This window comes from Cydia splendana, chromosome 19 (genome assembly GCF_910591565.1).
Source record: "Cydia splendana chromosome 19, ilCydSple1.2, whole genome shotgun sequence".
NCBI classification, from domain to species: Eukaryota; Metazoa; Arthropoda; class Insecta; order Lepidoptera; family Tortricidae; genus Cydia; species Cydia splendana.
The window spans coordinates 14,518,486-14,542,740 of record NC_085978.1 but is presented as its reverse complement, the minus strand read 5'-3'; the positions used below and the strand labels follow the sequence as shown (position 1 = coordinate 14,542,740).

The 24,255-nt window shown below is 36.9% G+C and overlaps 1 protein-coding gene across 1 annotated transcript in view; it reads left to right on the top strand.

The window, feature by feature from the left end:
* The first annotated feature begins 730 nt into the window (after positions 1 to 730).
* The window catches only part of LOC134800075 (serine/threonine-protein phosphatase alpha-2 isoform), an 82,525-nt gene continuing 59,000 nt past the window's right edge, over positions 731 to 24,255 (top strand). The window contains exons 1-4 of the mRNA XM_063772541.1: positions 731 to 966; positions 1,135 to 1,266; positions 2,516 to 2,732; positions 19,846 to 19,934. Coding sequence (XP_063628611.1) covers positions 906 to 966; positions 1,135 to 1,266; positions 2,516 to 2,732; positions 19,846 to 19,934 — 499 coding nt within the window. The 5' untranslated portion in view covers positions 731 to 905. The remainder of the gene's footprint in view (positions 967 to 1,134; positions 1,267 to 2,515; positions 2,733 to 19,845; positions 19,935 to 24,255) is intronic.

Here is a 24,255-nt window from a genome sequence, read left to right as displayed (position 1 = left end):
GGAGGGGGCTTAACATATTTTTTTAATTCTTAAGTTCAAATACATGCACACAAAACACGGATTTCCATATTTTTCCTTAAAATCTTTGCACTATTCACATGGTTCACAACAAGTTGACGTATACGCACTTGTTTGTATCCCACCCTTTTAAAAGGTGGGGAACAAATAAAGTGAGCTGTGACAAGGACAAACAGTAATAGCGACAAGTGACATAAAACTATCCCGTTCTGTCAGTTATCCCCACCACTCATGCCAGATCCAGTTAAAATACTAGATTCATGGGTTTGAATCATAGTCGAATGCTTGGATCTTTTACGGCAACACTGCCGACTATTTAATTTTTTTACAGCTGCAACACTAATAATAATTAGTGATACCAGAGCTGAATTTTACCCGACATATGGGTAATATTAGGCTAAAAACGATTGTAAAAGAGTGATTCATTCTCATCGGAAGCAATTATTATTTTGGTACAAAGTATAGTCAACTATTCTATTGACATTAAGAATACAAGTGTAGATTTGAATATTACCTTAAATTAAAAATTTTGGAATAAATGACAGGAAAACCTCAATAAACGCTTAATCAAAAAATAGATGAGTCTTTCGTCTCAATTTTTAAGCAAAAAACACTGTTACATCGTAAACATATGATTTGATTTTAAACTAACCTTTAGCAAAATTAGATTTTTTTATTCAGTATCGGGAGTTGACATTTTTGTCGCTGGGAACACTGATGATGTGTTTCTTTTGTTTGCGTGTGTGAGTGATGTCTCCGCCATTGGAACTCATTTAAGCCGAGAACTGAAATAGGTTGTACCTTTCATAAATCGGCAAAAATCTTTACAATCTTCCTTTCTTTACTTGTAATATTTAGTCATATTCCGTGCACAAACATTCTATCCGATGGCAGACAGAGACACAGATGAGTTAAACATCGACAATGTCATAAAAAAATTACTAAAAGGTAATGTTGATATACCAGGAAATAAATGAAACCGTCAGTGTTTTTCGTAAATATAAAGTGATAAACAATTAGTGTGTATTTCTTTAACGGATTGTGTGTGAAAGTGCAGTGTATTTCGTGTTATTTAACTAAAATGGTTCCGTGTTTATATTTGGTTATTGTTTTCAGTCCGGGGCGAGAAGCCTGGCATGAATGTACAGTTAACGGAAATCGAGATCAAAGGGCTATGCTTAAAATCGCGGGAAATATTCTTATCACAGCCCATATTACTTGAATTGGAAGCCCCTCTAAAAATATGCGGTGAGTAAAGCGTTTTCATAAACAAAACCATGTATAGTTTGATCGGCAAACTCTAGCGTAATAGCATTATAGTTTCTACTTTCATAAACTATACTTTCCCAATGGCTGCTCTGAGTTAATATTTCGTTTTCATCAATAATACAACATTACTGTTTACTTTTGATAGAAGGGAAGTTGTAGGTACTTTTTTTTTCACTAGTCATTTTATAAAATCAGTTACAGGTGAAGAATATTTGAATTTTAATCCAGTGAATAAAAAAGTGCATAACTCTTTCTGAGATATTACTCTTCTGCATAGAGTGCTTATCAAATTGATCTAATAAAAGTTTTGGTTTAACAAATTTGAATTGACATGAACATTACTTATAAATTTCTGGAATAGTTTGTTCAATGATACAAAAAATACAAAATCATTGATACTCATTTATAATATCGCATTATTTGATGTTATTAAAGTAAATATTTACTTTCATTTATATGTTTTTAGTAGGTATTGTATATGTTATGGTTTTTCCAACAAAGTTTCCTTGTTTTCTATATGTTTATAACAGCATTTTATTATTATAAATTGTAAACCCATTGAAAAAGCAATCATGTAATGCTAAAAATTTATTTAATTACCTATTTTGTGAGTTTTAGTTGTTGAGCCAAATTATTCATTATACAAGTGTAAACAATAACATATAACACCATGTGCATTTTATATTGATTTAATTATTCCAATCAATGCCTAATATTTATCCATACAATTGTTTAATGTTAGGTTTGAGTTTCTTTAACATTTTCTATTCACCTTTTAGCATTTTATACATCGCTATGGTACATCACAACCAAGGTTTAAACTTACTACAGTCAAACCCATTTATAATGAAATGAAGGGACCAAGGAATTATAGTTGTTATAACCAACACTCACTGTAACCAAGATTAAATCCGTACACGGTGGGAAGAAGTGATAACTCGAGATATTTTATTGAAGAAATTTGAACTGAAAATAAAATTACATAAAGATCAAATTTCTTCAATTTTTTTCTCGCCATTTATCAACTTTTTCCCGCCATGTAAAATATTGATATTAAACCAGAACAGGACCTCAAAATTATGTTGTTATACCCAGTTTGTTGCAATGTTGTTATAGGTCAAAATGATCACAACACCAAATTTGTCACCGTGCATCTATTCAACTATGCCTATAACTTGAGACTTTAAAACTCGTATCCATCTAGTCTCAACTCAACACTCTCCCACAGGTGACATCCACGGACAGTACTATGACTTGCTCCGGCTCTTTGAATACGGAGGCTTCCCGCCCGAGTCCAACTACCTGTTCCTCGGAGACTACGTGGACCGTGGGAAGCAGTCGCTGGAGACCATCTGCCTGTTGCTAGCATACAAGATCAAATATCCGGAGAACTTCTTCTTATTACGGGGGAACCATGAGTGTGCTAGCATTAATAGGATTTATGGGTGAGTGTATCATTTTTTTCTTTAGCAGTGTTTTGCAATTTGATACGTATTAACTTTATAGATGGACCAGATTAGTTCAAAATAAGGAAGAGTGGAGAAGAATGGGGTAGGCCTTTGCCCAAAGGCACACAGAATCGGTTATCGTAGAATGTAGGTAAAGGAAACTGTAGATATAGTATAAAAAAAAAATATTCTGAAATAAGGCTATGAACAAATAAAAAACTTTATAGATAAACAAGACAGTTTCACGTAAGCACGTTAGTTGCCAGTCATGCAAAAGTATATAACACATAAAATAAACCAATTTGTTTCCTAAAATGTTATTAACCTGTGAAAACAAATTCGATTATGGACTTATAAGGTAAACAGATTTGTTTACATTAATTGATTATTTCTACTTAATAACAAAAACTTAAAATTTTTACATTGCAATATTTAATTTACACTATTAAAATTTTCAAACTGTTTTCTTAACATAGAGTGACATAGACCATTCATTAAGAATGAATATAATTTTTTTTATTAAGTAAATATAGCCATAAATACTACTTAATCAAACAATGTAATTGTTAGTATCAATATGGTATGAACCACTTCATAAAACGAAATGTCAAGAAGCTATGATAATGTCTGTCACACCTAATTACTTTCATGACACTGATATATGGTATCATCTGTCATCTATATCTTGTTAATAGCTGGAGAAAATCTCACACTTCTATTGAGAGACTATTAATTAGCCGTAAATTAAATAGTGTGTGAACAGAGTGAAAGCAAATTCTTGTGCTACCTAATTGTTGATATACAGTGTTTGGCCAGTGCAAGAGGAGTTTAACTAAGTTAGGAAAATAATATTTGTTGACATTTTTAACTAATTGAAAAGTTTAGTTCTTGTAGATTAACTTGAGGAGGTGGAGCAACCTTTACTCATTCAGATTGGTGTTGGAATGCTATATTTAAGCATATAATTCCATTGGTATGGAAACTGTATTTATTTTTTCAGGTTTTGTCATGAAAAGTCAGGCTATTTAACTTTTTAAGGTTCGCATACTGCCATAAGTAGGAAATTCTGTAGGTACCTACTGGGAGATCCTAACCTTTGCAAATTAATATTTTTAACAGTAGATATTAAAAAATTTTTTTCATTTTTCATGGGCACATTTTCATTACAAAAATTCTCTAGAATTAATAAAAGTGCCTGTTCAAAATGTAACTAACCAAATTCTTAAATTTAATCCTAGTACGGTTTTTTTTCTACAATAAATAATGTCAATCTCAAAACAGCCGAATACATAACTATTACATTCAACAGTCATGGGAAGTGAACACAAAACCGTAGTTATTCTTTGGACACGCGTCACCGCCTTCGAAATGGTTCCCAATCCATCCTTACGCATGCGTGGCATTGGATAGTTGTTTACAAATACGTGAATTTTTCTTAGTTTGAAAACTAGAGACTGAGCTGTAGAGTAGAGCCCACGAAATCCCATGGCTTGAAAATTTTCCCAAAAATTGAATCGGCATAAAAAAATCTATACAATTATCGAATCTGCTTACCAAATTTTATAAATTGGTTAAGAAACGCTACTTGTAGAGGAGAATAACTGTTTTTGGGCAAAAGGAGGCATTGCACTAAAAATCTATTCATTGGGCCCAGATCTAACTGTCACCTTCGATATTGGAATGACAATTAAAGTGTTTATTTTATTAGATCTATCTAAACATTAGGACTGCCCATAAAGTGCAGACTAGGAAACGCAAGTGCGTGAGTCACATCTCTGAATCACGAGCGAGGTCGAGTGTTTCAAGTTCGCTATGTATGGGTTGCGTCCACGTTGCGTCATCATACTACAATGTGCGTTTTATCGTTAGATCATTACCTTGCTTTCGGTAATTGGTGATAATTTAGGAAGTTTTAGGTACCGGATTTTTTTTTTGAAAAAGAAACGCGTTGATTTAGGTATTGTATAAAAAATTTGATAAAATCATTATTGTTCCAAGGTTCTTCAGAGTTAAATGTTTTAATATATTGGTTGAAAATTGTTACCATTTTCAAGAGTAAGTACTTAATTTTATTTTTTTAATTAATGATATTTTACATTAAAATTGTAGAATTTATCTTATTATTTAAAAACTAAAAGCGGTGTTTAAAAGAACTAGGCAAAGCTTGATACATAAAGAGCTCAAAAACAATCGGATTCTCTAATTAGCATTCTCCTTTGTATCCGCATAAGTAAAATCTCAATCCCGTCCAAACATTGTTGAATTATGTCTCTCTCGTTCAAATTCACGATTATCCAATCCAGGCACGTCTCGATACGGGACACCTGACCTATTCTCGCTTACTCTTACCAAGGTCTGTAGCCATAATGCCATCTCTTTCTTAACGGGTCTCAGGCTGAAGTTCAGCAACAGAAATTCAGCACCGGTATCTGTGGTTACGGAATACATTCAGATATGTTGATGGATGGCTTTGGATGGATATGGCTAAGTCGTCTGATTTTTCCTTGCCAGTAAATGATATCTATAGATGTGCCATTCTCAATCAAAAGGGTACTTATTGTCGGTTGTCAATAAGGCGCTGTTTCCATATAGCTTCAGTTTGAACTCAACCTTATCGACAACCGACAATGTTGTACCTTTTGGTTGAAAACGTCACAGATAAGAATTAATATCTAATTTTTTTCGTGATCATGAATATTCCAGTACTGAAGTCTCAATACACCAAACATTTTTGAATTTTCCATGTTTATTTTCATTGTAACAGTACCTAGTCATCTCTCTCTTCAGTCGTTCCCTCATTCCTGAGGATCGTGATCACTATGTTTCACATCCTTGATCAGCTGTCTCCATCGGTCTCGAGTTTGCTCGAGGAAGTGGCTTCTCTGACTTGGTCAGGCCTCCTGGTTGGCGAGCGACCGCGACCTCGCTTGCCTTCCACTCCACCAATCACAACCAGTTTCTCGAGACTCTCAGCTCCTCTTCGCATTACATGGCCAAAGTATGCCAGCAACCGATGTCGGCAGATGGTGGACAAACGTGTTTTGATGACCAGTTGGGAAAGAATAGACGCATTTGTGCGCTTGGCCGTCCACCTAGTCATACCATGTAGCAAATAAAAACAAATACCAAAAAACTACCTTTAGCACGTACGTAGGAAATCGATCATCGATATTATGCCTCGAATGACTCAATATTTAGGTCATTAGGATTTTATAAAAAGGTATTTTCATGTACACTTTATGGCATTTTTAGGGTTCCGTACTTAAAAGGAAAAACGGAACCCTTATAGGATCACTCGTGCGTCTTTCTGTCTGTCCGACCATTCCCCCCCCCCCCCCCTTTATCTCTGAAACTACTGGGTCTAAAATTTTGAAAAAAAATACTCAAAATAGTACTTTACATATAGATGACAGGAAAACCTATTAGAAATGTGCAGTCAAGCGTGAGTCGGATTTATGTACGGAACCCTTGGAACGCGAGTCCGACTCGCACTTGACCGGTTTAATGTTTAATGTTAAAACGCTGGTATTATATGTACCTATACCCAGTGGCGTGCACAGAGATTTGGGACTGGGTAGGCAAAATTATATCAGAAAACCGGGCAAGTGCGCGTCGGACTCGCGCACGAAGGGTTCCGTACCATAATGCAAAAAAAGGCAAAAAAAAAAACGGTCACCCATCCAAGTACTGACCCCGCCCTACGTTGCTTAACTTCGGTCAAAAATCACGTTTGTTGTATGGGAGCCCCACTTAAATCTTTATTTTATTCTGTTTTTAGTGTTTGTTGTTATAGCGGCAACAGAAATACATCTGTGAAAATTTCAACTGTCTAGCTATCACGGTTCGTGAGATACAGCCTGATGACAGACGGACGGACGGAAGGACAGCAGAGTCTTAGTAATAGAGTCCCGTTTTACCCTTTGGGTACGGAACCTTAAAAAATGAGAGCTACTAACTCACCAAAAAAATTGCGTGATGGTTTTCATTTTGTTGTCGAGTCTTTTCAATTACTTCTTTTTTTGGCTAAACGAAAGCTTCGAAAACGCATCATTTTTAATAGTTTGCGCACACACACACCCACCACAACTTTCACAGTTAAAATTATCCATTTTTTCACTAATCGCACTTTATAATTTCCGGCAACTGTTAACTGTTATCTCATAAACTCACCAAAACAAACAAACAATGGCGACCGAATAAAAAATGTAAATAAACTTAACCAAATACTGTAAACGAATAAAAAAATAGTCTCGTATTTGCACTAAATTACCATAGCAAATGCTACTTTTTAAAATAGTCACGTAAACATCGGAACTATTCGGAAACTTTCGGGCGTCATTCGTTTAGGTTTGGTACGAAAGACACTGCCTATTGCGTCTAAATGTGTGCGTTACTTGTATAATTGTGTGCTCGTACTTATAGGAAGGCCCACTACACTGTAACCGCGTAACGACAACTCACGGAGAGGCACACATAGAAAGATTTAGACGGAAATGTTTTCTGTCTTTGCCGTGCAAGGCACGTAGCGGCGCTAGTGCCGCGTGGTGTAAACTTCGTCGCGTAGAATTATTATAGATGATGACTTGATGACAAAGCTTAACCGGTAGATGGAGCGCTTATTAATTTTTAGAATGTTTTAAGTTATATCGATTACTGATAGTACGATCAAGTATAAATTAAATTAAGTAGTTTAAGAGGATAGACATCGGAATTATAGTAGGGTAGGCAGTGCCTTTTTGCCTTTATGAAGTGCACGCCACTGCCTATACCTTTAGCCATTGAATGTGCTCATGATAAAGATAAAAAGTTGATAAGATTCGTCACCGCGCTATCTCGCGTAAGTTTTTGGGTTTTATCGTTTTGACGTGATTGTTGATATTGATAGATAATTTCGTCTATCTATATTGCGACGTACACATATTTAACACAAAGAAAATTCGAAAATCAGACTTACAACAATAAATAATACTTACTACTATAACGTTCAAAAAAGTGGAACTCGACTTATAGTATAGATAGGAATTAATAGTCTTCGACGAAGTTTCGATTTCGGCAGGTTTCGGCATGAAAATCATTTTTGGTCGAAGGTTGGATTTCGGCCAAATAACTACCTAACCTGCGGCGACGCCGAAACTTACAAATCTTACAATATTCGGTTTCGGCCGAAACTAGAGCAAAACCGAACTTCCGATTTCGCCAAAAAATCTTTCGGTAGTTCGGTACCCAATTCGTTTTTGTTGCGGTCAGACACTACTTTAAAATTTCTTAAAAGCATGCATCTGGAACTTTATCTTCTAAAAATCGAGTAGTTATAACATGTTCGCAGTCAGTCAAAATAATAATTCATATTCACAGTTAGACGTCACATTATTATATTTCAAGTAAGCAGGTTGTTATTCTTGACAAAATGTTGATCCTATTAAAGTTCGTTGCCGGCGTCTTAACTTGAAATTACTTTTAAACCAATTAAACTCGCATGATTGATCATTAAGTAACACGTGCAGATAAATACCAAAATATTAATTGAAAATAACGTTCCTATACACGGTGGCTAAAAAATAACTGCGTTCCCGTTGCCAGGGAGGTTTTGGGATTATACTGAGCAACTTTTACTATGGGACCAACCACGAAATTGCGAAAAAAATTTTGGCGGGTCCATTTTCTATGGAAGGGTAAATTTTCAGGAATTTTTGAGGGATTTCGGGGTTGGTCCCATAGTAAAAGTTACTCAGTATAATCCCAAAGCCTCCTTGGCAACGGGAATGCAGTTATTTTTTAGCCACCGTGTATAAAGCAGATACGCTTTTCATATAGATTTTCGTACACTGAACCGCTTGTTGCTATCTCTATAGCACGCGCATGATTACGAGTATATTGCTGTCCTGCCCATGATGCCGGTTGTCAATGTCACTGTGCGAGCTTGACAGCCATATATGTAATAATGCGAGTGCAATAGAGATGTCAACAGGAGGGTCCATGTAGGAAAAAAAAATACGAGGGGCGTTCAAAATATTCTCGGTATTGATATCTTACAACCTCTTCTAAAATTTCTTTCGTTACTGGCCGCTAAGGTTTATTCGTTGACATTAAAAAAAAGTATAATTCGAACCGAGATGTTCTTTTGTTTTTCTGCAATTGCTGAACAAACACGGACATCATGTGCGAATTGACAATGTTAACAAAATTAGAACATCGATGCGTCATAAAATTCTTGACAAAACAGGGTAAAAATCAAAAAACCATAAAAGAGGAAATGGATTGTGTTTACCGCGAGTCTGCTCCTTCTTTATCTACCATTCAAAAGTGGTCAAGCGAGTTTAAACGTGGAAGGGAGAGTATTGAAGATGACCCTAGACCTGGCCGGCCTGTAGTAGCTACTTCACAAGAAAATATAGATAAAGTGGAAAAACTTATATTAGAAGATGGTCGAGTGAAAGTAAAATCTATAGCTCAAGTAACCAATCTCTCTATTGGTACCGTACATGATATTATCCATGACCATCTTAATATGTCAAAAGTAAGTGCAAGATGGGTTCCGCGAATGCTGACTCGGCTTCAAAAAGACATGCGTGTTGCTTGTTGTTCCGATTTTATTGACCTGTGCGGTGAAAATCCTGATGAGGTGCTGCAAAGAATAGTTACTGGAGATGAAACCTGGGTTCATCATTATGACCCAGAGAGTAAACAAGAGTCCATGCAGTGGCACATTAAGGGTTCAGCTCATCCCAAGAAATTCAAGGTCATGCCTTCAGCTGGCAAGGTCATGGCCACGATATTTTGGGATTGTGAAGGAGTATTACTAATCGACTATAAAGAAAAAGGTGTCAGTATCACAGGACAGTACTACGCTAATATTCTACGTCAGTTAAAGGATGCAATCAAAGAAAAGAGGCGAGGAAAGTTAACCAAAGGTGTTCTGCTTCTGCATGATAACGCCCCCGTCCATACTGCTCATATTGCCAAGGCAGCTATTGTTGAATGTGGGTTTGAAACTGTTACTCACCCACCGTATAGCCCGGACTTAGCCCCCAGCGACTTCTTTTTGTTCCCCAATCTTAAAAAGGATCTGCGTGGAAATAAATTTTCTGACGATGAAGCATTGAAGGTAGCGATTGCAAATCCGTGAACATTTTTCAAATCCGGATTTTCGGATTTTGGTTTGACCGAAATCCGAAGTTCGGATTCAATCCGGATTTTAAGAAAGGAATATGTGGCATAAAGGCAAAGTGAAACAAATAATCAAATTAAGTTGTTTTTATTAAAAATAAAAAAAACAGAATGCGTACACTGCTACGCCAATAACAAAATCTTTAAAAAATAATAAAAACAAAATACATACGTACACTCCCAAGTAACAAAAGGTTCTATAACTAAGGCATTTTATCACCAAACAGTGATATAGTAGGCCTATAATGGTAACCATTGTGACTGCTTGTACTATAAAGGTTTTTAACAAAGCGTTTTGTTTCTATAAGATTAAAGACCTTTTAAGTACTATAATTTAGCTCTTAGAACGCGTATAGGATCATACAAAAGAATCTTTAAAGTGCTGCACTTGCACTGTAATAGATATGCAAAAAGCGATTATGGTACTATTTAATACTATAGACGACTTTACTGATGCTTTTATGTACCTATTTTGCACTAATAATGCGTCAAAGTAACTTTTATAGTACTAGTATTGTAGCAGTATCGTAAACACTATTAGAGGATCAATCTGCACTATAAATGGACTTTGCACGACCATTACGTAACGTTTTAGCTTTTTAAAAGCTCTCTTAACATCGCTATAAGGCTAGAAGAGTTCTCTAAAAGTCATGAAAGTTTTTCTATAGTGCTATATAGTACCATAAAAGTTACCTAGTACGTTGCTAAATAACTTAAATCGTAACTTAAAAAATGGCTGCAATTTTCTGCCATAATAGCACATTAGCGGCACGGCTGGAGCCTATGTGTGCTATAGCAGCCACAGTTGGAACAAGTCCTTATTTTATTAATTTTAATTTAATTAAAAAACATGAAAATTATGAGAGCGCATTGTCAAATTTGAAATCAGCATAATGATTCTATCGATACAATTATTTTCGCATGTACAATGTACCGGCATAGTAACGGTCCACAAATGCTTTTTAGTACATCCTTTTTATTACCTAAATACAAATGTCACTTTAAGAAACAATGGCGAATTAACTTATTTAATATTTTAGGCACCCACGACGCAAGTATGATAAAAAGTGTTCGCTAGAATACTCCTCAACCGCCTACTGCCATTGTCGGAAACTATACTACCCGAAACCCAATTTGGGTTCAGGCCGGATAGGGGGACATGTGAAGCCATCTTCTCCGTTCGCCAACTGCTTGAAAAAAGCAGAGAGCAACTTCAACCTATGTTCCTATGTTTTGTAGATCTTGAAAAAGCCTTCGACAGTGTTCCCCGCGAAGCACTCTGGACAATTTTGACAAAGCTTGGATGCCCTGACAAGTTTGTGAAACTACTACGACTCCTACATGATGAAATGAAGTGCTGCCGGCCTAGCCAAGGTTACAATCGCTATCGCTTCGACAACGAAAAGCTTTATGTCTCTCTATCACTCTTCCATATTAGTGCGACAGTGACAGTTGCGTTTCGATCGCTACGGAGCGTAAGCGATTGGCATCTTGGCTACGCGGCCTGCATTACTATCAACGGCGAACAGTCTGAGCTTTTCTCCGTTTCATGCGGAGTCAAGCAGGGCTGCGTTCTTGCACCGACTCTGTTTGCACTTTATTTCGCATTTGTTGTTCGGGAGTCTATGAAAAACTTGTCAGAAGGCATAGGCATTCGGTTCCGCATGGATGGAGGACTTTTCAACATTTCAAGGTTTAGATCCCGTACCAAAGTATCCTATGCTGTCATGACAGAAATTATGTACGCGGATGATTTATGCTTTGTCTCAAATTCAGCGGAAGGTCTACAAAGATTAATGTCGAGTCTTCATGATGCTTGCACTACATTTGGTCTTAAAATAAATGTCAAAAAGACGGAAGTCATGGTCAACGTCCCTGACAACGAACCAAATGCGAGTGTATGTATCGGTGACGAGATGTTGAAGCGGGTGGAGAGGTTCAGGTATCTTGGTAGCACGATAACAGCAAAGTACGACCTAGATGCTGAAATAAATGCTAGAATTGGTGCTGCAGCTGTGGCGTTCGGGAAACTCCGGCCAAAGGTATTTCGCTCCCATGACCTGAAGCTCTCCACTAAAATTAGTGTATACATGGCAGCGGTGCTGCCGAACCTGCTGTACGCATCTGAGACATGGGTCCTTTACCGTAAGCATATACGTACACTTGACAGATTCCACCTTAAATGCCTCCGAGATATTATGAATATCAAATGGACGGACCGGGTCAGAAACACAAACGTCCTGAGGCGCGCAAATGTCGGAGGCATTGAGGTGTATCTGATGAGGCGGCAGCTGCGGTGGTGTGGGCACGTGTCTCGGATGTCAGAAGACAGAGTGGCGAAGCGTATCTTCTTTTCAGAACTCCAGAATGGTAAGCGTAAAAGCGGTGGCCAGTACTTACGATATGAGGATGTTCTGAAAAGACATATGAAGAGATGCCAACTTGAGCCCTCTGACTGGGAGCGGAAGGCAGCGCAGCGGCCCGAATGGCGGCGCCTCATTAATGATAGAGTTAACATTTTTGAGACGGAACGCCGCAGTGAGCTCGACAAAAAACGTGATGAGCTTAAGGCTCGCGGCCGCCAACCTCAATTTCCTACAACTATGTAGGTGGTGTGCTGACCTGCCCAAAATGCGCTCGAGTATTTAGCAAGAAGATAGGGTACGTGAGCCACCTAAGAGCGCATCAGAGAGTGGATCAGCTACACTCTAATAACACGAGCTAAAAATTGCCTAGTCCAGAGCACACAGTCGCTGGGGCCGAAATCGGTCAGGAAAAAGCATCATCATGATAAAAAAGATCACTGGAATCGTTTACGGTGCAAAATAGCACTATAAACATGTTTCATTGGTTACTTTTATAATTCCAAATTGCGACATAAACGTTGCAGACAGCACTATTTTAGTACTAAAGAGCGTTTCTCGTCACTTTTACATTTCAACCATAGAGCTGATTTATCACCGTGAGAGCCTTTATGTAATGTTTATAGAATAAATCAGTGATAAAACTAGGGCCTATCTGGGGTTTTGTAAACGTTTACAACACCATTATAGTGCTAATCATGAACACTAATTAGCACGCTCCAAAACGTTCTCAGGACTTTTATAGTACCAAATTTTGTTACTTGGGCTGCTACGCCAATAAAAAAAGCGGACGCGGGGCAAGCATACAGGTGCGAGCGAGTGCGCGACGCGCAATGCCCGGCTGGCAATAGCTCTCCCGCGTTACCGCTTCATGTGCACCGCTTTTTATTTCGCATTAGCATTAGCATTAATTTTGAGCAAATTAGTACTGGTGGGAAAAAATCCGAAAAACCGGTTTTTTCTTTTCAAAATCCGAATTTTAAAACGGATTTTCAAACGCTCCGAAATCCGGATTTTTGAACTTCGAATAATCCGGATTGCAATCACTAATTGAAGGCGGCAGTGGAGGAGCATTTTTACACCAAAGATAAAAAATATTTTTATGAGGGATTAAAAAAAATAATTGATCGATCTCTTAAGTGTATGAACATAGGGGGGGAGTATATTGAAAAATAAAAATATCAAACTTTTCGTACTTGTTTGTTTTCATTCTCATACCGAGAATATTTTGAACACCCCTCGTAGGTCCTACGAAAATCTGTGTGCGAAGCGTCTCTCCTTTAGATTTCATTCTTTTAATGTGGTGTGATCATCTTGAACAATTCTTAAACTATACTCTGTATCTTTAGGTATGTACTTAAATAAAAGTAAACAAATAATTTGTACATTTTCGGGTAGTTATAACATTTATCCAACCAAATACAAAACCACCTGGATCTGTCACTGAACGACCTGACTTTAACCTACATTATTTGATCATGTAATGTTTTCATCTAACCTCAACTGGCTTAAGACGCCATTTGAGGGTAGATTTTGTTTTCTCTTTTTTAAATACCTAAAGATACAACAACACGAAGCCATTGCGTGTAGTCTAGACCCATTAGTAACCATTAAGTCTATCTGTTACTTACTTGAAAGTTTTTTTTTTGCTTAGGTAAGTGGCATTTATCACGTTCACAGTCCCCATACAAAATGTTTCCATTTCCCCGTACGTCCATGCAAATTACTTTCATCTCACGTCCATGCTATAGTGACCCATAAGTGGAGCACGGACGTGTGGAGATAGTTCATCGTGATCCATATAAGGGGCACTGGACTGTGAACGTGTTAAACCATTGTTGTTTCACCCATCAAAAACATAAATGTGAAGTGAGAGCCAAGTTCAATATTAAGAATATGCTTCGTTGTTGACTTCGCTGAAAAAAAAAAAAAGAGATTACTACCCAAATAATCCCCGTCTCCTTTAACAATTAAACAAAGATGGATAAATTATCACCAGAATGACCCGGAAATTGCAAACTCCACGTTTTCCTTATCTTAACGTGCACAATATATTATCATTATCATGCTCATTATCGCGCATTTTACATAACAAACACTGTTTTTATACTCCATGCTTAGCATATGCGAATTTACGATTTCCTGTGAGATGTTAATTGTTTTACAGTATGTTTTGTTTACAAACATTTGATGATAGGTAGTTGAACGTTGTTTATAAGCAACTTACGGAAGTAGGTATGTGTTTGTCTGATGTTGCCTTTCCACGGTAATAGTACATTATTGCAGAGGCCGGGAAAGGGCAATCCGTGGATGAGATTCTATTTTGTCGGACGATGCGAAGCGGAGTCCGTCGATTTTGTCGAACGATGCGAAGTGGAGTCCGACAAAGAAGACGAATCCACGAATTGTTATTCCTGCCGAGGCATATACCTATAGTGCTTTTCTCCAAACATGCGAGGAAATAAGGTAAAATTATTTTAACTGGTGTTTATAGTGGTACTTATATCAGCCCGTTACTTCGTATGATTGGGATGATGATGGTTGATAAACACTATCCTATGTTATTTCTCGGGCCGCAAACTATCTCCATAGTCCAGTGGTTCCCAAAGTTGACTGACCCTTCTAACAAAATCTGCCAAATTCGGAACCCACCTCTGGGCCGTCTTAAAAAGGCGGTATAAAATATTAATACATATTTGTAACGCTGAGATGCCCTAGTAGTTTTTAGGGCCCACTCAATATTCGCTCGCGACCCATAGTTTGGAAAATGCTGCCATAGTCCATACAGAATTTCATCTCAATCGTTTCAGCGGCGTAAGCTTCGCATGTGTACAAGTTATTTAAATTTTTGATTTCATTTAGTCATACTGCGTCCGTTTACGACCAAAATAACACTGATTTCAAGATGGAAATATTTCTGGCGGCCTATATTTGAGGGCCTTGATTAGTCAGTCGTATTAATCTTTAACCTTTAAATACATAATATGTGTATATTATATATAAAATACAGTTCATGACTGTTTACTTTGTAGAACGGGTCAAGAGCGAGCTATGTTTACATGTAGATCGGCACCTAATTAGTAGCAAGGGCTGTAAACACAAGTAGCGGAATGAAGTAAAAAGCTTGTAAATTAACCCGATTTTACTGTAAAAAAGCCTTTTAAACGGGTATCAGTCACAGGCGATACATAATAGGTGTGTCCTGATAAATTATTCATAGGTATGACATGGATAATGCACAGGAAAATAATCCCGTATGATCCCTAAAGAGCATGTCATTCTAGAGGTGTAATCAGCTGCCAATATAATTGACCCCCCCCAAACAAAAATCTATACAGCGGGCGCAGCATGGATCCATGTTTATCGCCTGTCACTATGCCCGTCACTTTCGCACTTACTTGTTAGAATGTGACAGGTATGGTGACAAGCGATAAAAATGCGACCGGGCTACCGCTGCTGATGGGGTCAGCTATCTCTGCAGCTGACTGTACCTTTTTAAAGTGAATTTGATTTAATATTAAAACTTTACATGTCACTTTGTTTATACATTTGAACTGACATCGCTCTTGGCATTGAAAGTATTGAAACGTTTAGCAGAGTCCTTAAACTTGTCCTTCCATTTTACACGATAACGTACCTAACGTAGGCGTGTTTTTGCACGTCTGCTGTGTTTACGCCATCCATCAGCTTGCGGCACAGACCATTTGCCTACTAGACGGTGAATGTAAGGCCTCAGACTGGACGCAAACGGCGAGCGGCAAATCAAGGCCAAATATATTGAAAGGCTTTGATTTGCTGCTCGCCGCGCCGTGCGCCGCTTGCGTCCACTCCGCGGCCTAAGAAGACTCGCGGTCACCACACATTCTCACATTCAAAAGGGGTATGATCGAAGATATCATCGTGATTGTGTCAGAATAATAGTGTCTGTGTAAGTGTAAAGTTGAATTTCTTACAATCGTGTCAAAAAGTTTTATTTGCTCTCTCAAATCAATATCAAGTCATCAAGATATTCATGAACACGATAATTCATTCCGAGTGTGACGTATTAGTAGCGTTTGCATCCACCTTTGCCACCTCACCTGTACTTGGCATCCACATTTACTAAACAACGAAAGTAAAGCTCTTTGCGAAACCTTCGTTTTAAACATGGGAGACTTCGTCTAGGCTAACTTTTCATAGAAGGGTGGATTTCAAAATCCTGCGAAAACTTATGGTTCGGTCTTTATAAAAAAAACTAGTAGGTTGTGCGAGTTGCAACTTTTTTATATGTTTTTAAGAACTATTATCTTAATGTTCCTTCAATTACCATCTCCAATAACTTAATAGTTTTTTTTATATAAAATGTTTTATGTGTCTAAAATCATCACCGTCTACCGGAAAAATCTGAACCTTTTTGTTTGCAGTGAAAATTATAGCATACCTATCGTACGATTGCGATTTTTCTTTTACTTATATCTTTTCCATGTTGTTGTTTAACACATGAAAAAATATGCAATAATTCCTTCACCGAGAAAGTACATTTAAAAATATTTAAAATTTTGTCACGAATATTCGTCAACACCGTCATGGTAATGTCAATGTGAGCTTATCTCCGTGTATGAACAACGAAATACCGCTAAAGGTCCTTGCCCTATTTTTCACTTTAATATAGAATGCCAAAAATGATTTCACTATAAAGTCACATCATTGAATCGTGAGAATTATTACGAACAAATTTGTAAAACGTAGTTTGTCACGACAGAGCATCATCACCGTTATGCTTTGGTTTAAAAAAGTTACAAATGATATATTAGAAATAATTATTGAAATGAATGGCAAACTACATGAAGTTTATTGTGTAGCATAGACATTAACTACTATTATTCGTATTCTAGAAATAAAAACAAGAAACTCTCAAATCGTCAACACCATACCCATCATCACCGGGAAAAAATGACGACCGGTGATGATTTCATGTGTATGGTGATGACGGTTCTCAGAAACTTTTCTAGTTATTTTGCTATAATTCATTATGAAATTAAGCTGTATGTTTGAAAAACGTTCTCTATGTCTTCTAACACTATATAATGTCTACCTTATAAATGTAGAATAAATGTAGAAGATATGACTATTTTTTTCACACTAGATGATGGTTAGTTTTAAATAACATTTTGACTGAAGTAGGCAAAATTTAGGTCACTTAGAACTTAGAACATACAAATGTTTATTTTTTATTATCTAATAATGTAAATCGTGCAACTTAGAGTCTGTAATTGCATGTTAGTCGTGTTAAAACAAAGTATTTAAACAAGCAACATATATTAAGTTTTAAGCGACCATAGGCTACGGTACTGGCTCACTATCGTAATGGCCTTATGTTTTTTGATAATATTATATTAATTGATGTATATAATTACAGCAATTAATAATTATACCATTGGGTAGTCACCGGACCCAATACCTAACATTTTGTAACTTATGACATGCATTACAAGTAGGGGTCTTGCAACTTATAAAACACTGATTATATATTAATGTTTAGCTATTAAACAATATGTATATGGATTTAAATCATTATAGCTATTTTTAAAGTTAATTTATAAAACAACAAAAATACAAACTTATGCAATGAATCAAATTATCAAAAAAAAAGTAATATATCATAAAAATTAAGCTCACTGGTAAGCCAGCAATTTTATAATATGATATAAATACCAAGTTATGCAGTAGATAAAAGAAGATGCGGGTTTAAACTGATAATAAGAGTACAATATTGTTAATATGATTTAACATTGAAAAAACCCAAAAAAATAAATGAATACATAAATTGCCTATTTCGGAATATAAATTATTTAAAATTATACAATAAAAATACTTGTTATATATTTATTTATATGAATAAAATGTATTTTTTATAATTTTCTAAAAATAATTTATGTAGCTAGTCTTATGTTCAAAAACATGTTATTTGTAATGTTTATTAAAGTTCTAAAGCCTTACAATTAAAAAAGTTTTTGTTTTTTTAATACGTTTTGAATACATATATAAATTAGTTCCCAAATCGTCATTACCGTACACGCAGTGTCATTACCGTCTATAAAAGAGTCATTACCATACCATGATTGTCATCACCATCTCGCGTTTTTATTTTCCGAAAGCGATAACTTCAAATATAAGCTACAAATGATTGTATAAATACCATAAATATCCTCAATATACAGCCCCCTATTACTTTACCCAGCTAGAATCGTGTTAAATTAAACATTTAAAAAAAATATTTTTTTGTATGGTGAAATTTTTGGTGATGAAATCCACCCAGAAACGTCATATTTTGATAGAAATTTTACGATATTAATGACGACATTACCACACTTTGTCACTACAAATGGTATGCGGAGCAAGCTTTGTCCGACTCATTACCCAATGCTATGAGATCGCGAGATTCATGAGTCATCTCTGGGGCATGACACACTGCGTCCGATTCGCACACGTCGCTCCGAAGTTTGAGCGAGAGCTATCCGCGTATTACAGCGACACCCCGCTCGCACGACGTGCGAATCGGACGCAGTGTGCCATGCCCCCATGCTCCACCTAATAGAGAAGTGATCTGTGCCGGCCTGTTATCGATGCGATGTGCACTCTCTCTAATATGCCACTGTTTACATTCGCGGTATTTTTATATCCGTCTATTTATGAACCGCCTAGAGAATCATGTTTCATACTAGAGTTAGACCAAGAAAAGTCTGCAGCGATTTTGATAGTGTTATTTTAAACGTCAAACTTCTATGAAATTATGACGTATTACCCAAAGGGTAAAAACGGTACCCTATTACTAAGACTGCTGTCCGTCTCTACGTCCGTCTGTCTGTCTGTCACCAGACTGTATCATGAACCGTGATAGTCTGGTTGAAACTGTCTAGTTGAAATTTTGACAGATTTATGTATTTCTGTTGCCGCTATAACAACAAATACTAAAAACAGAACAAAATAAATATTTAAGTGTGGCTCCCATACAACAAACGTGATTTTATTGCCGTTTTTTGCTCGATATTATGGAATGATACGGAACCCTTCGTGCGCGAGTCCGACTCGCACTTGACCGGTTTTTTCTTCTTATTTAACTTTATATATTTTGAACTCTGAGATAGGACGGCGCTCTCCCTAACACGGCAATAATTAGGGTAAATCGCCAGTAACTGTCCACTGGTAGTAACTGGCCGCCCTAAACTAAAAATGAATTATATTCACCTATAAACAGAATTCATTTTAGTATAAAGGGGCCCACTGATTAAGAGTCCGCCGGAAGGAATCGGCCTGTCTGTTAGAACAAAATTTTGACAGTTCCGAACAACTGACAGGCCGATACCGGCCGGCGGACTGTTAATCAGTGGGCCCCTTAAGGCGGCTAGTTATTGAAGGCTGGCCAGTTATTGAAACCTTATACAAAAATGAATTCTGTTTATAGGTGAATAGAATTCATTTTAATTACTCACAGTGGCCAGTTACTGGCGAATTGCCCTATGTGTTGTTATCATACAGAAACTTCTTTATAGGTAGTTGGTTACAATATGTTTCTAACAGCATAATTCCCTTGTCCACAGATTCTACGACGAGTGCAAACGGAGGTATAACATCAAGCTATGGAAAACGTTCACAGACTGCTTCAACTGCTTACCCGTCGCAGCTATAGGTATGTACCTACACATATAATGCATTAAACATGCATGCACCAGTGCATGCATTCACAACCGGTGGTCTTCAACCTTTGTTGCTAAGATTCCAAACAACTTGCGGGCTGACACTCGTTGAGACCCCGAGACAGGCCGAGAACGAGTGTGTACATGCTGCTCCCTTCTCGTCTCGCGATTAGGTCGGAGCGGTGTCGAGACTCGACGAGTGTGTACAGCCGACATTAAATTTTATAACATACAGGGGGCCGATTTTTGAATTCCGTTCGCTCGATTTCGGCATTCGAAAATCGGTGGAAAACGGAGACATAGAAAAATACATAAAATACGAGCGATAGAAACTAGGAATCTACTGGTATTGACCACTCGTTTTCAATTCTATTGGTAGAATTTAAATGCGTTATAGTGGAGATATTATTGAACGAAATACACGAAATCGAGCGGACGAAATTCAAAAATCGGGCCCCAGGTTGGCCTAAATATACCTTGACAAATTTTTTTTTAAATATTTTTCTTACTGACATCTTTTACAAAATGTTATTAAAACTACATTCGTTTAACTGAAACAATACGTATTATCTTCAGAATATTCTCCCCTGATTGATACACAAACGAAAACATTTGTTAAAATAAAATGATTAACAATTATGATCAGTCAAAATTGACCGTAGTTCTGTAGAAAGCGACCAACTTTTTATTTTTGTCAAAGTGACTTACACCCTAACTCAGTAGCTTTGGTCGCTTTCTGCATTGATAAAAAAATTGAGTTGGTCGTTTTCTGCATAACTACGGTCAATTCTTTGTCAACGTATTTTTAGGTCACTCTGTCTGTACCATCACCCACACTGTTAACTGTACATCGGTGGACCTTATGCCTTTTGTCAAAATGTCCACCGTATTGTACAAAATGTACAGTTAGGATCGGTGCTGTTTGTACTAAAAAATCAAGTGGCGGTCGGTACAGAAAAGGTTGGTAATCGCTGGCAGACACCGCGTATCGATTCGCTGCAAGGTATCGGCAATTAGCAATGTCTCCCTTAGGACTGCGTCGTATCCGTATATCGAACTACACCTTGCATTATGCAATGCAAATGAAGTGACGGTCAAAGTGTCACCTTTGTTACCATAGAAACAAACCCCGTTAGCAATGTTGCAATAGGGAATATTACGCAAAACTCTGCGCAGGGGGCGCCAATACCACTATCCATCACAATCTGGGGGTCTACCGCGAAACAAGAAAATCGAAATTTCGTTATCTAACCTCTCTATCACTCTTGCATATTCGAGCGATAAACAGGCAGATAACAAAATTTCGATTTTCGTGTTTCGCGGTAGACCCTTGTTAACAAACCGCCTTGATGCATCAATGTCATATTTTATTGTCTGTGAAAACTGGTCAAAAAAGCAGTTTAAGGCACGTATGTATAAGTTACTCTATTAATACAGTAAAATTATACATTTTGCGTTTGCAGACTTATTTATGATGTTGGCCCAATGAATAAACCAAGTTTGTGACCTCGAGCGCCGAACGCAACTTTGTCAAAAATCGAATAAATCACATTTTTTTTTAGATTTGGGCGATTATAACCTTAAAGTACTAGTTTTGATGGTAACTTCCTAGGGCGTTTTTAAAGTAGACTAAATTTGCTACAATAAGACACTAGAATTCTCTCTGTACATATAATATTTTCCGAGATAAAGCCTTTCAAAATGTATAATTTTTTCGAACTTGTATTCGTAGGCAGTGCAGTAAGTATACACTTTTGTCTCAGGCGATGCCGGTTGGCACAATTGTTTCTAAGGTCAATCAAAGCTGATTTGGCCCGGTAGCCAGAAGATGGTACTGCGTAATATTATGTGGTCTAACTAAAAGGTATGTCTAGTAAGTTTAGCTTGATCGACCAAACTGCCAAAGTTTGTGGAAAGAAGGCCGACCCTAATTGTCTGGGTAACTAAATAACATAGGGTAGGTGAAATTTCATTACTCGATTTTAACTTGCTATACGTAAACATGCGTCAAATCGGTTCGAAGAAGGGTATTGAATTACAGATGTAGTGCATAATTATTTTCCATCGTATTTTCACGGAAACGCACGAACGTGTCTTGCTATTTCAGTCAGTCTCGATACAAAAAGTACTGATAAATAACTCGCCAATGTTGAATAATTTTGTTGTAAGTGTAAGTACTAAAATGTCATTAAAACTAAGACTTCGAAGATTCTTTCAAATATTTGTTGGTGGATAAATTCAATTTCTTTTTAAAGATGTTTAGGACATAGGTATGTAAAGCCAGGGACCGTTACCGTTATAGTTAAAAATCAAAATATCTCATACCATTTACAATATTTCTTTGATATTATAGAATAGTATTTAACCCGTGGAGCGCCCTACCGTCACACGTGTGATAGTAATTATAATTAGTATAGGAGTTCCATACTACGGTAAAACTGGGGCGCTCCACGGGTTAAGTGAGCATATAATGATTGATCACATTAGCTAAATTAAGTGCAAAAATATACATAAACAACCGTGATACCGAAATTGAATACCGGTTTATTTGTATGAAAAATATACCGTTATTCGGTCCCTGTGTAAAACGTAATTTTACTATAAGTAGTATTGGTATGATAGGGCGGAGATGACACCATCACAATAATAATATTTTTATAATCGATGTCACGTTGTTACCGTTTTGCATAATCTTATTTACATTCAAGCACCCACGTGCCGTAACAAAATAAACAAGAATTTGTATTCGTAAAAATGTATTGCGTCGTAATTTTATCTCACATACGTACCTACACTAAAGATCGACAACTTAAGTAATAACTCAAGAATTTGCACACATAATTAGCAAAGTTTATGGAAATTGAGGAAGCTGTTTAGACGACAACGGTTTCACTCACTTGAATTTTTAGTCGCTATTTATTGGTGACATGTTTCGGGCCCTTCGGGGGTCCTTCCCTGAGGAAGCCTGAGCTCGAGTACTCGCGGCGGCTGCACTTCGTGCACGTTCGTTTCGTTTCGTGCGTTCGTTGTCGTCTAAACAGTTTAAAATATGTCTCACGAAAGTTTAATTTCGGATATTGAGGGAGAGTCGCATAAACCTAGCGACCGCCAAACAATCGAAGTATCTTATATTAAAACGACAACAATTATTAGTAACGAAAAGTGGCGGCCTAGCCAAGGTGACGATCGCTTGCGCTTCGCCATCGAATCGCTTTGTATCTCTCTGTCACTCTTCCATATTACTGAGACAGTGACATTTGCGTTTCGTTCGTCTGTTGTCATTGTCTACGGGGCCAGAAATTTGGTATGAAATTGATTTCTACTCAGAATCACACGTTCTTTCGGTCCTAATAAGAGACAAAAGTGTCCCAAGATTTTTATTTCGATTCCGTTACCATTTTTAATAGACTTTGCATGGCGGTAACGGAATGGGAGAAACTAAAAAACGTATGGAAATTTTGAGACACTTCTTGTAGAGTATAATTTCGAAACCTAACATTAGTGGATGCTTTTAACGGTCCTTTATTTTAACCATTGTTTTCTTCGTATTTACTGTTATTTTATCTACCATTACTTTTTATTAGCCCCCCAGAAGGTATTATTGCCTTGTTTCAAGTTCAAACTGTTATTGCTGCAAATTATTGGTTCAAAATGGGTTCAAAGGTTTCCAGTTTCAAGTTGTTTATTGAGTATTTAACCCTTTGAACGCTTGTTGTACTTTTAGAACCAATAACGCTTACGCAATCAAAGTAACTCCCATGCTTTGAAAGCTTAAGTACTAATTTTAAGTGGTAGGTTATATTTACTAATACTATACCAATACCAATGGTGGCAATTTTGGACATTTAAATAGCTTTTTTCTTAATTCCACGCCATGCAGCCAATACACTTTACACTTGACACATACTATCGGAACACATTATTGACCATTTGTAACATTTTGTATATTACAATTACAACGTAGAAATGTCTTGTAATGCGCACCTCTGTGTAGTATACAGGAGTTTGTACATTTTGTACTGGAAAAAATAATATGACGGTTCCACTTGTATCGTAATATGGTTCAAATATTTACAGGTAACAAGCTGATTTTTTTCGCAAACAAGTCTCGTAAAAATAAATCCTCCAAAATAAAAACTAAATCACCAAGAATGTCTGAAAACGACTAGATCTAATATTTCTCATCGTCTTGTTCCAGTTGTTACGTAAAAAACAAACTGTCGTGGTTTTTTTAGAAACTATTAGGTACGTGAACATATCTGAATTTCTTGATCCTCACCCGCACGGTTACAACTAAACCCAAACCGGTTGTCG